The 18871-nt window shown below is 48.1% G+C and overlaps 1 protein-coding gene across 1 annotated transcript; it reads right to left on the minus strand.

The window, feature by feature from the left end:
* Positions 1–10743: 10743 nt before the first annotated feature.
* On the minus strand, positions 10744–14921 carry LOC135815867 (metabotropic glutamate receptor 3-like). Its single transcript, XM_065329217.1, has one exon. It carries the CDS (start codon positions 14634–14636, stop codon positions 11397–11399), a length of 3240 nt encoding a protein of 1079 aa, XP_065185289.1. The 5' UTR covers positions 14637–14921; the 3' UTR covers positions 10744–11396.
* Between the last annotated feature and the right edge of the window lie 3950 nt (positions 14922–18871).

Genomic DNA, 18871 nt, shown 5'->3' on the forward strand with positions numbered 1-18871 from the left:
CAGCAATCCACTTGTCAATGACCATGGCTATAGCTAGTGATCCACTGAAGAGCAGTAGTGCTTCAAAGTTGGTGGGTGTAGAAATAGAACAAGGAAAGGCTTTCCATGCCATCAAGCCCGCATGGGGTACGGGGGCACGTGCACCCCCCCCCCCCCCTAACAATTTCGACCTAGGTTCAGCATGCACAGAATGATCATGAATGACACACACCAGCCATCCTACACATATGCGGCTGTGCACCCCCCTAGAAGGGGGACCATCTACGCCCCGGAATCTACTTACCCCTGTTCCATTCTTGGAGTTCTCTGGCAGCGTGGCATAGTAGGTGGCGTTGAGGAAAGCCGGCGCATGCAGGTTGACGTTCTGAACTGTGACGCTGACGACGGACGTGGAGGACAGACCGCCACCATCAGTAGCCGTCACGGTGAATGAGAATGACTTCGTGGTGACGTAGTCAATAGGCGCAGTGGTCTCAATGATGCCTGCAAACAGCACACGGAAAAAGAGGATCAATGTCTCTGACCACATGAGCGGCAAAGTGTCGGAACAAGATACCCATGACTACCTCAAAGCTTTACTCAATGATGCCTACACACAGCACACGGAGAATAAGATCAGACGTATCGTTTAGTAGACATGTCGACTATATCTGTAGCAAAGTCAGTAAAGCTGTTGGCTACCTCGTGTCTCACTGCTCCCACCTACCGCTTGAATGCATTCGCCTTTTTTATCATTGCTATATTCTCCCCATTTTTCTCTATTGCTCAACCGCCTGGTCATCCCTACTAAGTAAATCGTTAAGAGGATACTCAAAGTCCGTTTCCGCAAACCATCATACTTTCCTTCTGCCGAGCTGTATGATATGTTTAACACCTTCCCTATCTCTAGTCAAGCGGATCAAAAACTGTGTATTGTTGTTCATTCTACTCGTCTTGACAAAGCCCCGCCACACTTGCGTAAATATAACTGGTTTCTTCCCACTCGTCCTACGCGCAATCCCTGCACTTTACCTAAAGCCCGAACATCAGCTTATACCAGATCTCCGTTTTTCGCTGCCGATTCTCTCTGGCTGGTCCTGCCTCTATCAGTAAAATCGTCTTGTACGCTAAATGATTTCAAGGCCAACATGAAGCTCCTGTTCTAATAACTGCTAATTCTTTATCGAGGTTCGTTTCTCTTTGCCTCCAGTAATGTGTAATACTTATTTTTTGCTTTGTTTTCGTTTACTGCCATGGCTGGCTACCGCCCCCTCCCTCCATATTGGCCTATATTCTCTGGCCACGGGAAGGTGAAATAAATAAAATAAAATAAGATGAACTTAGACTTCGGCGGTAATAGTCATGAAGTTGATTGTTCCAACTAGGAACACACGCTTCTTGCCGAACTTGACACTTGACTGACTCACGACTGCCATCCGGAGCACACGAGGAGCACGTCGCACCTTCCACTCGGCAAACCTGCAAGAAAGCACCACTCCCTGCTCAATACACGGTGTTTCGGGGAATTCACCCCTCATCAGTTGAGCTTGAGTAGGCTGAGGAAGATTGTGCCTGAAAAGTACCACTTATATACTGCTCTCCAGGCCAAACCATCACCAGGGATACAAACTTACAGAGACGCTTTGTTTCCAGCGCGACAAACACCTCGTGAAGCTCCAGGTAGCAGCGTGAGTCAGAGTCGCTCATGGAGTTGTGATAAACAGACGTTGAGAGCCAGTATAGCTATTCGCAACGCTGTCACCTCCAACAACTAGTCGCACGTCCGCGTGAGGGACAACAATACGAACTTAGAAGTTGCGACTTCGGCGGTAATAGTCATGAAGTTGATTGTTCCAACTAGGAACACACGCTTCTTGCCGAACTTGACACTTGACTGACTCACGACTGCCATCCGGAGCACACGAGGAGCACGTCGCACCTTCCACTCGGCAAACCTGCAAGAAAGCACCACTCCCTGCTCACGGTGTTTCACTGCTACCTGGAGCTTCACGAGGTGTTTGTCGCGCTGGAAACAAAGCGTCTCTGTAAGTTTGTATCCCTGGTGATGGTTTGGCCTGGAGAGCAGTATATAAGTGGTGCTTTTCAGGCACAATCTTCCTCAGCCTACTCAAGCTCGACTGATGAGAGGTGAATTCCCCGAAACACCGTGTATTGAGCAGGGAGTGGTGCTTTCTTGCAGGTTTGCCGAGTGGAAGGTGCGACGTGCTCCTCGTGTGCTCCGGATGGCAGTCGTGAGTCAGTCAAGTGTCAAGTTCGGCAAGAAGCGTGTGTTCCTAGTTGGAACAATCAACTTCATAAAATAAGATGGTATTTTTGACCGTACAAGAGGCTTGAGTAGACGATGTTGTCGGTTAAGTTCCTTTTTTCACAGTTTGTTTCTCTCGCTTCACAGTTCTCACGTTCTGGTTGTCTCACCTTCTTTTGTGCCACCTACTTACCATTTGTGTTGCTTACTTGTAAGTTTTATCACATTTTGGAATTCATACCTATTAAATCATTGTTTATTACTTGGCTTGCCTTCACTTCAGTACAGTCACGATAATCCACTGGTGTCAAGTTCTTCAATATATCATTATGCAGGTAGGTGTGGCAACGGTAGTGCGAACTTATGATTGTCTGCTTGTATGTATGTATGTATGTAGAAGTTTATTTAACGTCGCACCACAAACAGGCGATTTCGCCTCCTTTGATACATGTGGACGATAGAAGGAATGAGAGAGAGAGGGGGGGGGGGGGGGACAGAAGTATGGAGAGAGGAAGGGTAGAAATAAATAAGCAATCAACCTCAGGGCTACACCAAAGCAAAAACGGAATGGTAACATACTATATACAAAATAGCTTCATACATATATTGCAAAACACGTTTACTATTTTTCAGTCCGCTATACCACAGAAACACACTAGCCGAAAAGCATTTAAACGGAGCCATGATGCGCTTTTAGCAGGGCACAGAACTGAAGGTGGCTGGGCTCGGAACGGAGATCAGGCGGGAGCTGGTTCCACAGGACTGCGCCGATGAACTGCATGGTCGCTCGACCCGCAGGACCGGGCCAAAATGGTACTCGAACGAGGTGTTGTGCTGCTCCCCGAGTGCGGTCACCAGTAACTCTCACGAAGAAGCTGGTGAAGAGGGAGCTAGCTCGGGAGAACAGACAACGACGGACAAAGATGAGGAGCTTAATGTTAAACATGTCCTCCAGGGTGGTGAGGCGGAGCTGTTCAAAGATCGGGCTCGTGCGCGACCACGGCGGCAGACCGAAGAAGCCGCGGATAGCGCACTTCGTTAGACGTGTGAGGGGCTCCATGTTGCCAATTTGAAGTGACGGATAAAAGGCGTTGGAAGCGTACGACAACCTACCCTGCATCATCGACCTGTAAAACAGGATCTTTGACGCCAGGGTGAGGCTTCGGCGGCTCCGCCACAGCGCACCTACTGACTTCCGCACCTGCTGGATTGTGTGATTGACGTGAGGCTCCCAGGAGAGCTGCCCATCTACCATTACGCCCAGGCACCGCGCTTGTTCCACAACTGCAAGGGCTGCATTCCCACAGCGAATTCGAATGTTATCTGTGTCAGGGGCTGGGCCTCTTGGGGTGCTTCACGCGCTTGTCTAAATTCTAGCACCATCTGTATGCACATGTACATGTAGAAAGTGCGCAATTGCGCCACGTTTACCCTATAAAATATACTCATTTATCTGCTATTCATTCGTTATCTCTACCTCCACTGAGTAGCCATTGGCGGACTATGCTCGGCCAATCGTCAAATACCGTACTGGCAATATATGTTGCCGCAGTGAGGCCATGAAGCGTTACATTGGCACATGTTTGCCGCACGCAGGGCGTTACATGCAAAGTCGCACAGGAGCCGTTACACATGTTTCTATATTGCCGCAGTCCTTTTTTGCTATTGCCGCATCACTTTTTTGCTATTGCCGCATCATTTTTTTGCTTTTGCCGCATCATTTTTTCTTTTCATCCACATTGAAGGCACAGAAATTCAGTTGCTATCCAACTGTTACAAACCCGACGGCAAAGGGCGACAACGATATCAATAGAAGACTGTATTATTTTAACTATCAGAGTGATCTGTTCACAAAAAGATCATTATTATTATTATTATTATTATTATTATTATTATTTATTCTTCTTTTACTAGGGAATTCCCAACAGGCGTCAGCGCCTTTTTACAGGGAACCCTAGGTATAATTTGATGGATGAGCGAAATTCAGCTGGTGAACTAGACATGCGGCAAGCCGGTGGAAGTGTATTCCACCTGGCAGCGCCCAAATAAGAAATTGCACTAAAGCCATATCGGGTGTTAGCGGGGGGCAGAACAAGAGCAGCAGAGACTTGGCCACGGGTGGTGGCTGCAGTGCGAGCACCATGGGCGCGCAAGGTAAAGCGGTCTCGCATAAGAGGACTAGCAAGTCCATTCAGGCAGCGGTAAACAAATACATAGGTTTTGAAGTTGAGACGTTTCTCAAGGGCGTACAAGTTAGTATGACTGTATAGAAGAGTGGTGGGAGTCATTCTATCCAACGAAAATATTCTCTTTAATGCTACGCGGCTGGCAGTAAGAAGCTTGTCATATAGGGTTTGTGATAAGCAATGAATATATGCAGTGCTGCCAAACTCAAATGTGGACTGAATGATCGATAAATAGAAAAGTCGTTTGCCAAAAATGCTGATATTCTGCTTTGCATGGACAAATGCTCCGACCTTCCTATTGACAGTTGCACATACTGCATCCACTTGGGTTGAGAAAGACAGATCATCAAAAGGAAAGTGACATAGGGGAAGAGCGCTTCCTCCAAAAACTACCGTCACTCACACAGTTAATGAGTGTACAACATATTACTCTTCTTCGCAAAACGACCTCGGGAAAGAAGAAACCATTGAGATCGCCAACCACTGAATGATGCGCCTTCGAGTGTCAGGACTTAATCGAAAATCTGATACTCACCTTGAAGACAGAATCCGGTGAACCCATCACCCTCGCTACGTTCTACCTTCCGCCTTCCACTACTGCTGTAGTATGGCAAGACCTAGAAATCAGTCTGAACAATCTAACCTTGCGACGAAACAACCGCGTGGTCGCCATTGGTGACTTCAATGTGGACATGTGCTCGGGACACAGCCGGATGCACACCATGCTCCAGCGGTTTGATCTGGAAAACCACATCCGGACACCGACAAGAGTAACGGCATCAACTTCCACCCTAATAGATCTGCTCCTCGCCCCTAACTCTCTAGTTGGAACATGCACGGTCATCAAGTGTGACATCAGCGACCACTACGCATTTGTGGCCAACATTATCGTCGCCACCCGGCAGTCCGAACGAGTCGCATCTCGAAAGAGGCGAGTGTGGAGGATAAACTGGGAGCATTTTAACGCTGACTTGCAGGACTGCAATCTTGAGATTTTCAGCAAGTCGAATGATGTTGATGCAATGATAAGCGAATGGTACGCAAAGGTTTTTACTGCTCTAGATCGTCACGCCCCCTTACAACCTCCTCGTAAGCCGAGGCGCCGACCTTGCCCATGGTTGTGTCCTGAACTTGTATCTGCTGTGCGTCAACGAAACAAGGCCCACCGACTTCTTTCACGCTCTCCAAACGATGTCCGCCTGCGAGAGCAACACCGCACTCTCCGCGCAGCCGCGCGCAAGCTAGATCGGAGGCTAAGGGATCAGTATTTTCAAGCTCGCCTACAGTCGGCCGGAAAGGATGGACGGAAGCTCTGGAATACGATAAACGTGGTGACTGGACGAGCGAAAAGTTCAAGCCCACCACAAGTACCTGTTGGAATCCTCTCCCGAACTTTTGGCGAAGTTGTACATGACCCTGGACGACCAGACGCGCTGTGCGCCAACGCACCAGCCGAACGTGAAGCACCAGCATTCACGGAATTTGCGCCTGTTTCGACGGAGGACATTACGGCCCTTCTCCAGTCCGTTGACGCGTCAAAAGCAACTGGACATGATGACTTGCCGGATATTGTCCTTAGAAACTCGGCATCAATACTGGCTCCCTCGCTCAGCATCATTTTCAATACTTCGTTATGTCAGGGGTGTGTTCCCCGTCAGTTTAAAATTGCTAATGTGTCGCCGCTATTCAAAGGTGGCGGCCTTGACCCTTGTCAGCCTACTGCGTATCGACCTATTTCTCTACTACCAGTCGTTTCTCGCCTCCTCGAGAAGATCGTCAAAGCTCAGCTTACATCCTTTCTGACCGATCACAGTATTCTCCCTGACTCGCAGTTCGCGTACAGGAAGAACCACAGTACGGAGGACGCTCTTGTGCTAGCTGTCAATCGCTGGCTGAAAGCGAAGTATGAGCGCAAACTCACAGGTGTGATATTCGTGGATATGTCGAAGGCTTTCGACTGTGTCAAACACACCATCTTGGCACAGGAGCTATCCGACATTGGGGTCGGCGGTACTGTCCAGCTATGGTTCACTAGTTACCTGAGTGAGCGGCTTCAACGCGTAGTCGTGGGCGGAAATTGCTCGGAATACGTCGCATGCAGTCGAGGGGTGCCGCAAGGATCCGTCCTCGGCCCCCTCCTGTTCACACTATACATCCGTAACCTTCGATGCTGCTTGCCCCAGCAGGTCACAAACCAGGAATTTGCAGACGACATTGCAATTGAAGCCTCGGGCAGTTGCGAACAAGTGTGCTCTTCTCTAAGCACAGCCATCACTGGCCTGTCGCAGTGGTTGGAGGACCGCGGGCTAATGCTGAACCAAAAGAAAACGCAAGCTCTGTTGATTACCCCAAGAGGCCCAGCCCCTGACACAGATAACATTCGAATTCGCTGTGGGAATGCAGCCCTTGCAGTTGTGGAACAAGCGCGGTACCTGGGCGTAATGGTAGATGGGCAGCTCTCCTGGGAGCCTCACGTCAATCACACAATCCAGCAGGTGCGGAAGTCAGTAGGTGCGCTGTGGCGGAGCCGCCGAAGCCTCACCCTGGCGTCAAAGATCCTGTTTTACAGGTCGATGATCCAGGGTAGGTTGTCGTACGCTTCCAACGCCTTTTATCCGTCACTTCAAATTGGCAACATGGAGCCCGATCTTTGAACAGCTCCGCCTCACCACCCTGGAGGACATGTTTAACATTAAGCTCCTCATCTTTGTCCGTCGTTGTCTGTTCTCCCGAGCTAGCTCCCTCTTCACCAGCTTCTTCGTGAGAGTTACTGGTGACCGCACTCGGGGAGCAGCACAACACCTCGTTCGAGTACCATTTTGGCCCGGTGCTGCGGGTCGAGCGACCATGCAGTTCATCGGCGCAGTCCTGTGGAACCAGCTCCCGCCTGATCTCCGTTCCGAGCCCAGCCACCTTCAGTTCTGTGCCCTGCTAAAAGCGCATCATGGCTCCGTTTAAATGCTTTTCGGCTAGTGTGTTTCTGTGGTATAGCGGACTGAAGAATAGTAAACGTGTTTTGCAATATATGTATGAAGCTATTTTGTATATAGTATGTTCCCATTCCGTTTTTGCTTTGGTGTAGCCCTGAGGTTGATTGCTTATTTATTTCTACCCTTCCTCTCTCCATACTTCTGTCCCCCCCCCCCCCCCCCCCCCCTCTCTCCCTCATTCCTTCTGTCGTCCACATGTATCAAAGGAGGCGAAATCGCCTGTTTGTGGTGCGACGTTAAATAAACTTCTACAACAACAACAACAGGACTTCCTGCTGCGTCCAGTTTTGAACTTTTCACCACGCGGTACACGTGCTTTCACAGTTTTCAGCCTTTTTTTGCAGTGCAAACTGCAATGAAAAGATCGCCGCACCCCGCCGGACGAGCGTTACGAACTTGACGAAAATTTGTCGCACTAGCCTGGTCGCGCGTTACGCCGCACCCCCCCCCCCCTGCGTTACGCGTTACGCGGCAACATATATTGCCAGTACGGTAGTATGCTTTTGATTATGCCACAATTATGCCAACAAATATGCTGAATTATGCTCGGTTCCACTATGTATTCACGCTGTACATAAAAAAAAAGTAAAAAAGTAAATTATCGTATCCGTTCCCGAAGGGAACTCACGACGGCCGCTAACACCCGATAAACCCTAGCGCTGTACATAGAGGATTGAGAAACCACGCATACACACACGGCCATGCCCTAAGCATAATTTTTGTCTAAACCGAAAGATTATGCCGACCTTACACGTTGGAATCCGTATTATGCCGGAGCATAATTTTTTAATACGGATTCCAACGTGTAAGGTCGGCATAATCTTTCGGTTTAGACAAAAATTATGCTTAGGGCATGGCCGTGTGTGTATGCGTGGTTTCTCAATCCTCTATGTACAGCGTGAATACATAGTGGAACCGAGCATAATTCAGCATATTTGTTGGCATAATTTTTTTATTTATTATGCCGGCAAAATCCGCCAAGGGCTATGACAAGGTCAAAGAGTCGTAACTGGGGTATTTAAAAAAAAAACAGCTGCAGGCTTTCTGACAAAGCTGTACATGTATTATGCCCCTAAGCATATTTTTTGTCTAAACCGAAAGATTATGCCGACCTTGCACGTTGGAATCCGTATATTTCTACCGGAGCATAATGTTTTGACGAAATCCCAAGATTATGCCAAATATTATGCCGGCATAATCCGCCAAGGGCTACCACTGAGGAGCTCTTTAAAATAATGAGCGAAACAGCAGTCTGGAGGATATGGAGCATCTACCCAAGAACGAACTTCCTCGCTATGTAGTATGGTGTTGTGAATGTGGGCCAAGAGCGCAGTGTAGCAGTGTTGGGAGCTAGAGGTGGACAGTTCAGAATATTGTCAGTCCCGAAACAATGGGAAGGGTTGAAAACTTGAAGCTCTTCTTCAATGTTAAAACCTGATTTGAAATTTTGGTAATTTTTGCATGGAGCACTTTGCACAAAACACATCCCAGCGTTTTGTCTCTACTGTTGTACTATTCAAACTACATGTACATGTACATGTAGTTGTCTTTTCAGGTACCTGAGACTGAGTAGTGATTTCTGTTGTCAAGTCAAGCCAACTAGGGTGGCTGGTCTTTCCTTTGAGGGTTCTTGGCTGCCCATACTAACAATCTCATTCGGTTTGGAACGCAAATATCAGTACTCCGCGGGGTGCTTCCCGAAATTGGCCCGATAGATTTTCTTCATTCCTTCATGTCGTGTGGTTCATATGCTAAACATTACGTAGTCAAGTGGTGTGCTTCACTGTCCGAAGAGTGCTCAATGCCCATGTAGGGCAGAGCCTTGTACACAAGAGAGAGTTTGGAAGCTTTGTTACAACTCTGAGTTTCACGTATTTCTACGATCATCAGGCAACTGATGGATCCAAAACGGGCAGCCAGAACATAAGGGGGAGCAAGGTGGGAAATTATGAGGGGCGTCATAGGCGACGCGTATCATAGCGCAAGAGTCAGGTGCAGGCGTGAAGTTGCCAAGTCTTCAGACTTGGGGCTATGCAGCAGTAGTTCCGGCATGAATGATATAGAATAGAGCTGGGGACAAATGCCAAATCCACACATGCCCACACCACTACACAAACATACACCCACACTCTCTCCCTTTTCTCACATACACATACACTCCGCTAAACATTAGATATTTTCACATTGAATCAATGTGAAATATCTAGGAGCACAGTTTAATGAATCCAATATTGGCTGACATTTGTGGCGGACCAAAAACCTTATGGTCAAACATACTTGCCCCAGTGAATTTCATTCAAATTTTGCAGGAGTACACCTTGATAGGAATGTGAAGAGTCTGCAAATCCCCCTGCAACTACCAGAAGCATACTTTGTCAAGTGCTCTCCATGAAAAAAATTGGTAAGGATGTTCGTTTATTTAGAAGTACAAATGTAGCGGCTTCGGCGATATTAGTGATGAAGTTGGTTGACGTGCCTTTGATTGATGAAAACGCATCCACCAACTGTCGTGTTTCTGTCACCATCAGAACATGCATTTTGAGTCGATTATAGAAGCTATTCCGTGGCGAGCTGCACTTTGGGCGATTCACTAAAAACTTGAAATTGGCTCCAAAATCAAGTTCTGATACCGGCAGTGCATTGCCTAGTATAGTGGTGAGGCACGCTTGTCCAGCAGACCGGCCGTAATCTATACCCTCGAACACAGGGAACACCCTCAAATAACGTGGTACAAGAGAGAAAGCTCAGCTATGTGCAGTACTGTTACTAAGTACGTTCCAGATGCAGAAATGAATGGGCCACTTCTGGGAGCACTGAGCACTTGACCCAGTCAAACAATCCGCTGAAACACCCAAAAATGCTAAAATGCATTACCTTGATTACCCTGCATGCAGAATTCACTGCGCTTTAGGCCTTTCTGTGTGACAAACATTATTTTACATAACAACTGACGTCCAAGACCAAGACTATCAAATTATTATGTTGATGATTAGTTCGGCTACTTATGGTTCTACCAGTGATACATATGCATGTAACTTTATGTATCCTCTGCTGCTCAGTGCCACCCTTCTACTAAGTAGTTGAGCCACAGGCAGCATACACACACACAAGCATTGACATCAGTGTGCAACAAAGGGTAGGTTATAAATGGTCATGCCTGTACAACTAATTACTTTGAAGCCATGCAATATCACAGAGTGTCACATTCATAACATCTCCCATGTCAGGAGTCACAGCTTGCACAGCACCATACATGGCTGCAGCACGGACACATGGCGGTAACCCGGACACAAAGGGAGCTGCGTTTTCAAACACATAACAATTGAGGCTAATAAACCCAGTAATAATCGTGGAAAACGTATAATACTGATGGCGTGGTGATACTACAGTCATTCGAGTTATTAATTTTAAATACTTTCTAGGATCATGTCACGATGTGGTGCTTCGGCACCCTGACTGGTCATGTTCAAGCAGGCTAAGTGTAGCCACACATAAAGAAGCATGGAAAAGCACTACAAATACACATGTTTTCTGAACTTTTCTCCTATAGTAGAGTATCTGTTGAATCAGGATAGGGCGGCATTAATGGTTCATATTTAGTCATAATGAGAGCTGCTACCCAGCCAACGCCCAAACTGTCTATCACTAATTAAATGAATTGTAATTACATTAAGGTTAAGGAGATGGTGATGCATGGGATTCGAACTACAGGTATTGACTATTGTCACGACTCATGGTGAACATCCAGTTAATCAAACGTCTGAGGCGCTGTCCCCAATGCTATAATTGATAATTCTCTAGATTGTTCCACACAAGGGTTCAATGTTTCAAGCCGACATTCTACACTATACATGAGCTTTGCATAACATCGTCATCAGCCGCGACGCTGTACGTCCGATAACTCTACGAAAGGCTCTCGGTTCTGTCAATCAAGTGCTGATCAAGAGGCATTTTGAGCCAATGTTGTCTCTCTTGCTACACATTGCTTACTGTGTAAGGTCGATCCGGTGTGCTCGCGTGCAGTCTCGTTCTTACAACTGGTGAAGGGCTGCGATCCGCAGGCATGAGTCCCTCATCAGACACTAACGTTGTTTCCTGCTGCGAGCCCGTTGACGAAGTGGACCCGCGATCCCTTGCGGACGGAACGTTCAGGCCAACGTAGGTCATTTGCTGGTGGTTTGCCGGCAAGTTGGACGCCTCGGCCAGCTGCGGCGTTGGACCACGGGAATGCCCATCCGCTTCGTTCGGAACTACAAGCGGTGAATGAAGGTACACCTTTCGATTGACATTGGGAGTAGTGAGCGGTGACGCTTGCAGGGATGAGTGGCTGTTCGTCGTCGACTGCTTGGATCCGAGAGACATGGCACTGGCTTTCGTTCTCGGCATGCGGTACTTGCGATTACGGAACATCTGAATCAGCCGCGGCAGGAACAGGCACACCCAGAACGCTTCCAGCAAGCAAGCAAGGGAAAGCGATGAGATGAGTGGTCGCAGCTCTCGTCCAGTAACGAAGTAGGCCGGCTGCAGACCAAGCCAGACGACAAAGGCCGTCAGCGACGACAGATAAATGAGCTGTGCCTGGTTATACTCGTCGGGGAGCTTTCTGGTGAGGAACGCCAGCACAATGCAGACTATGAGAAGCACACAGTTATAACCACTCATTAGGCCTTGCCATAAGTATTCGATCTCGCAGTAGACCACCACCGTACTTAGTCCCAGCTCTGTGATCGCTACGGACGGGTTGATGATAGCATAGAGAGTGCCCAGGATCACGTTGACTAGCGTCAGTCCACAGATTGCGACTATTTGCATGGGCGTGCCGAGCAGGAAACGACGACGCTTGTGCCTGCTGAGGATCTTCATCGAGTTGAAGACGCTGTCGAATCGCTTGGTTTTGACCAGTACCGTGCTAATCACAAACGTCTTGATTGGCTCCGGAACCACTGTACTCACGATGCACTTTGTTGTCGTGACCGAACCCCAGATATTGACAAACGGCACGAAAATAAAACCAACAATCATTCCCACCAAAGTCAGCGTACTCAGCTCGAGATCTGATGCCCGTATCAGGACGGAGTCGGAGTAGATTCGATAGTAGATAAGTGTGAAGATGGCTGCAACCAGGAAGACAATGGACAGTACCGTCGACACCAGGTACTCTGCGCTGGATGCCGCATACTGCTGGGGAGCGATCGGAAAGCACGCCGTACCGTCCGACGTAAACCCGAGCGGACAAGTTTCGCACTGGTCGGCGTTCGTCGCATTGCTGAACTCGTTACCATCGCAGGGTATGCACGACCAGCAGCAGCACGCGAATCCTTGCTCGCAAACCCGACGCTCTCCAGGGTGGCATAGCTGCCTGCAGCTCGAAGTCGGGAAAGCGGCCAGAACCTTGGACAGGTTGTCTGCCGCCAGCGGGAATTTCCCGAACGACAGCAATTGAAACTCCTCGTCCTCGTACCATCGAAAGCCGTGGTCTGGCGACCAGGCGCCCACAGCCACCGCATCGTACCTGACGCGTCCCATCGAATTGTTGGAGAGCATCTGCACATTCTGGATGTAGAACGATGGTCTGGTGCTTTGCTCCGCAGTAAACACTTTACACATGCCACTTGAACACGGCAGCTCCATGTCTATAAGCTCCTGGCGCACCTGGCCTGGCGGTGGAATGCGATCCGGGAGCCTGGTCGACGAGAAGTCCTTGCCAAATGCAGCATTCGACATGGCAAGCCCCAGCGCCACCACGCTCGACAGAAGTGACTCGGCTATGACCGTCGATCTAGGTGGCACGAACCTCGCATAGTCTGCCCTTCTGCACGCTGGAGGTCTTGAAGAGCGGGTCGGAGGCGGAGATTCACTTGGTCGAGGACCCCGGTCCTGCCGAATCATGCAGTCGTCCTCATCACTTTGAAGCTGAACTTTGCATTGTAATGCTTGCTCGACGAAACTCCGAAACCATGGATCAATCTGCACATATCTGGCGACAACGTCCGGCTTTCTAAGGTCCCTCATCATCTGCCTTGTGATATTCCGGACGCCGGTCATGGCTAGCTGGCGTGGCGCCAGGCCGATAATCGGTATTTTCGTGGCAAACGTGCCGTCTCGAATCGTCAATCGATTAATCCAGTCGTGGCTGCTGATCAGGATTTTATCCGTCACTCCCTCCAGTTCAAGCGCTTGCAGGAATGTCCGTGCTGCTAAGACTGGCGCGTAGACAATGATCACACGGGCACGGGAGCGAGACAGTCGCTTTGCAAGCAGTCGAGTACGTGCCAGACTGCTCGACCGACCGGTGAACCGCTCGCTCACGTCCAGGCAGAACGTTTGCCTCGCAATAACTTCGGAGCGCAGCAGTTCATACCCTCTGCCACTGTACTCGTCATCCTCGGCTGCCACCAGAGACACGAAAGTCCAGTTGAAGTACTCCACTAGACTGGCAATCGCCGCCACCTGGAACTGGTCAGACGGCACAGTGCGAAAGAGGTATGGGTAGTCTTGCGTGTCGTCGAACAACGTACTGCTTGCCCAGTAGCTGATATGGGGTATGTTGTACACGGACAAAAGGGGAGAGACAGCAATGACAGTGCTGGAGCTCATTGGCCCAATGATGCCCGCCAGTGGGTCGCCCCCGTAGGCACTCTCCTCCAATGCTCTGGTACAGTTGCCTTGTAAAGCGACGCTTTCCTCGCCCAGACCCTCTATGACAGAGTTCAGGGTGGCTTGACGAAACACGGTCGATTCAGCGATAAAGCGCTGCGCCAAAGTCACGCCAAGCAGTGCCGAGGCGCAGGAATCGAATATCGTTGCTGCCAGAATGTTCTGGCCTGCGTTTTCACCTGAGAGAATGCGTCTCACTATTGCTCGGTGGGGAAGGACGGTCTCCGCTATATCCAACGCGTACAGCAGGCCCAAACTCTGCTGAACGGCACCCCAATTACCGAAAGTCCGACACTCGTCGTCCAGAGGCGAATACAACTCGTTCATTTCAAGCAGTCCTCCCATCCGGAATTGCAGGCCATCGATCTCTGCAGAGTCCGTTTGTACCATGCAGTGGTTGTCCGCGTCAGCAAATCCACCGAGAAAACTGAGTCGTGTTGGAGGCTTGCTTGGTGGAGGCATACCTGGCACACCTGTAGGACCAGCACCTGGTCCAGGGCCCCTGCTCTGGGCAGCGCAAGCCGCTACACACGACAGCAGGAGCACGAACTGTATCATCTTCGCGCTGCAAGACTAAGTCAGCAAGTGTAAGAGCGCACAACAACCATTACCAGCCGGCTTAGGTCCCGCAAGGGAAATGAACACAGGCTCTCTTCCTGTAGTATACTACTGACTGTAGATTACAAGAAGTATCTACAATGACTATGACTTTGTCGGAAAGGTGATCAAAAGACTGTCAGTCTGCGACGGACTACATCATACTTTCATAGCTGGCCAGGGTTGAGTTTGGGAGCTTTGATTTTGACTTGAGTTTGACCTCGCTTTGACGTGCTTGGTGTCGACGGTTGACGGTACGTGTTTCGCTGACACGCTGTTTCAGTGTTTGCCCACGCAAGCACCGGTCACCGGTCTGCACCCGATCTGAGCTGAACGAACAGTGCTAGTGTCGTAGTGAAGTCTGCGCACTTCGCGCCAGGCCAGTATCCATGGTATCGACTACCACTAGTAATAGTATTAAATTTTGTAGTATCGTGGGCGCTCGTCTGCGCACTCGGACTCGTGTTGGTCTGATCTCTGCGCCCTGATGTCAGTGATGAGATCCTCCGTATACGGGCGAGTGGCTGAGCATGAGTGCCGTGGTGGTGAAGGCTGTGATCATGATAATCATGCATTCATGGAATCATAGTGACTGTGTGTGTGACTACTGTTTAATTTTTTTATTTGTGCCGGATCCGCGGAAGCGTCGTTGGCTGGTACATGGTACATGGTGGATCTACATGTAGGTATGGGTATAGGTAGCGCTCTAGACTTGTATTTGTAAGTAATACCAAGAGTCCATAACCAGGGGTTATGGACTCTAGTCTTGGTATTACTATTGTTACTTTATTTTGACATCAAAAAATTAATAACAACGCCTTTCCGGTGGTACGGGTATTCACCGCACGCAAGCGCTAAAAGTAAAAGCAAAAGACTTCCTGCAAAGCTCGAACGACGCATACTGCAGCTGTACAGTTACTGGGCTACTTGTTAGTTGTAGGCTGGTACCGACTGGTATTATTTTAGTAGAAGACTCTACATGACTGTAACGAACTAATACTTGTGCATGTACATAAGTGCGTGAACATCGCGAAACGGCATCTTGTAGTTGTTGCAGCGCCAGGGGCCAGATGGGGCCACCTCACAGCCACTCCTCCAGCTCTGGTACTGCACTTGTATCGCGGTGTTCTGCCTCTGGTGTTTTGATGTGGATTGTTTTTCGGTACCATGGCGCGGGAGGCGCGGGAGGCGCGACAGTCTGTAGTGCGACAACGAGTGCAGCAGTGCCAGTAGAGCCAGGTGCTTGAGCTGGCTGAAGTAACAGTTTGTTATGCAACTGCAAGGGGGAGAGTCGCGCCATATACATGTACATGACTGTACAGTGTATGTGTGAAAACTAAATCAATGCACAGTCACTGAGTGCACAATGCATGATGTTCTAACACTTCTACGCCTCATCACTTCAAGTAGTTGGCACGAAAATATTAATTGTTGAGAGCGGAGTAAAGGCTCTTTGCAAGACCTAGGCACACACTGCAGGAATGTCATTTTTCTAGTTTTACATGTAAACCTGTCAAACTAACTTACATACCAGTTACACTTGCGGAAGGATTCTGACAGTGACACAATGTCATACATGTTGCTGGTTGACAGCATGTAACAAGGTGGAGGACACCCTACGTACTAAGTGTTTATCTAATACTATAAGTATAATGACATACATGTACATGTACAAGCCATCACGTGACAAGTACATAACAAGTCAGTGATGCACTTTTTTTGTTTTTGTCTTTGATGATCATGATCTATGATTCTATGAAGACTATGATGTCAGATACATGTAGACTGTGCCCAGTGGGTTTCAGCAGCATCCAACCTTCCAGACTTCGGTACATACAGTGCGTAATACTAATCGGTAAATTAATTACATTCGTCTGGTCTCGTCTTTTATTTTCCGTCCAAGGAGCTTTTGGACTAAATTAAATTTAATGCCGGACTAATGTCCATTTGTCCAGCTTTTCAATACACTCTTATGATCCATGGACGAAATTTTTAACCGGACGAACTCCCTTTCTTTGGAGTTGGACGATAAATTATTGACCGACGACATTTTCTGCCTGACAGTACAGTGTGATCGTTCAAAGAATATACTGCCTACGCGAATGAACTCTCATTTTTTCGTAATCATAGCTTGGGTTTCAAGTGAATATTTTATTCTTACAAGCAATGTTATCGTTTAGTACAGGTGGAATCCTGATAATTCGAATATGGATTAATACCGAACATAGAAGTTTTTCCAGGACCGATTTCTCTCAATACGATTTCCACATCAAATCAGTTTCAGATAATTCGAACCTCGAACAGGACATGTCCGGTTAATTAGAAGTACCACGGATTTCACTCACATAGAAAATGTGTGGGATTTGTGCTGATAATGGCGAAGTACGCAAAGTGTAATTCGAAGTTCACTGTACACTGTACTGGTCAGTTCAGTTTGCATGAACAGGCTGTGCCGGTCAGTTCAGTATCCGTGAAATCTGTGTCTAAGGTTCATAGCGCAACTCTGCGTGACCATGAGAGCATTTTGACATACACATTGTGTTGTAGGTTCATGTTTGGATAATTAGAATGTCCGGAAAATTTGAAGTTTTTTTCCTGGCATTTCGAGGTTCGAATTATCAGGATTCCACCTGTAGAATATATCGGTCCTAATAATTTACTTTGTGTAGCAAAGCATGCCAGGTTAGTACAAAGTCAATGCAGTTCTGATCCGGCTCGCATTGCATCGTAGTGCTGCAAGTTCAACTATTGTTGTCTTTTAACTCAGGCTGCATAGCCACATGGTTAGCTTATGGGACTATGAACATCCGCTTGCACAGCAGCGCAGCGATACTTTGCATGTATGATGGCCTTCCTACCTAGTGCATAATCAGGGGCGTCGGACACGGTACGGTCACTACGGTATTCACCGTACCACTTTTTGCCCCAAATAGAAATCAACAAAATACACTGATCTGGGATCTAAAATTCCAAAATTTTCGGCTCAGCCACCACTCCCCCACGAGTAAATTGTACCTCAGATGGCTGACCGTACCACACTAAGATACCTTCCGACGCCCCTGATGATAATATGTCACACTTGATTTATCGCGTGTAATACCGGAAATAAGAATAGAAAGTCGTTTTGCAAACACCCACCCTATAACCGATACCTACTGTACCATTTTCAAACATCAATAATCCTGCATACATGACGGTACACAAACATGTAAGTTGCAACAACATCTTACATCTCAATCCTACATAGTGGTTATAAATCGGTACAGTACAATTAAGTCATGTAGTCAGTCACATGCATGTATCTACGGAAAACTTGCTTTGTTGATGGCATACTAGTACTTCAGTACAGCACTGTTGGGCGCTGAAGAACGAACAGGCTAGAATTTCACAAAGGACAGCATACCAACGTATACACAGTGACTACACTGTGCATAGACTGTAGTACGTAAAAAATAAGAACGGTCTAGGCTAGGAGGCTGACCCCCCCCCCCCCCCCCCACCGTTCTTTGGCGACCAACAGTACTGTAGGGCGGTATTGTACATGACTAGACTGTATGTATCAAGGTTCAAGGTCGGTCAGACAGGGCAGTGGACCTGGTGGCGGTGGTGGTTGACAATTCTTGTAGTTTAATTTTTTTAAATACAGGGCAAAAAAATTTGTTATGCCATGTACCGGTATACATGTACATGCAGTGCTGCCAAACCGTCCAATTTTTCGGACAATGTCCGATTTTCGAAGGCTCTTCCGAAAACCGGTCCGAAAAAGGAAACGTCCGAAAAGCAGCCAAAATTGTCAGGGATCAGTACTTTCCTATGCAGAAGTCCTGTATTTTCACTTTTCAGCACAACTGAAGGCACAAATGTACTAGCAGTAGCACATGTACAGTTGTGGCAAGTGAAATCCGACACTTGCCATAGGGGACAGCGCCACAAATGGACACCAATGATGTAATGCACTGCACCTAATTTGTACTATAGAGCCGTATGCATCCCGAACAGATCGAAACTCACAGCGTAGATACACACAGTTCACAATTATGGTACACATAAGGAGTATTGGCATCCAATCCCCATTCATTTTTGCCAGCACCTTTTGAACCTTGACTGTGATGAGTACGAGTTTTGTCATCAGACAGATAAAGTTGTATGTAACACATGTACTGTACGTATGCAGGGCTGCAGGGGCTGCAGACTGC

This window comes from Sycon ciliatum, chromosome 1 (genome assembly GCF_964019385.1).
Source record: "Sycon ciliatum chromosome 1, ocSycCili1.1, whole genome shotgun sequence".
Lineage (NCBI taxonomy): Eukaryota > Metazoa > Porifera > Calcarea > Leucosolenida > Sycettidae > Sycon > Sycon ciliatum.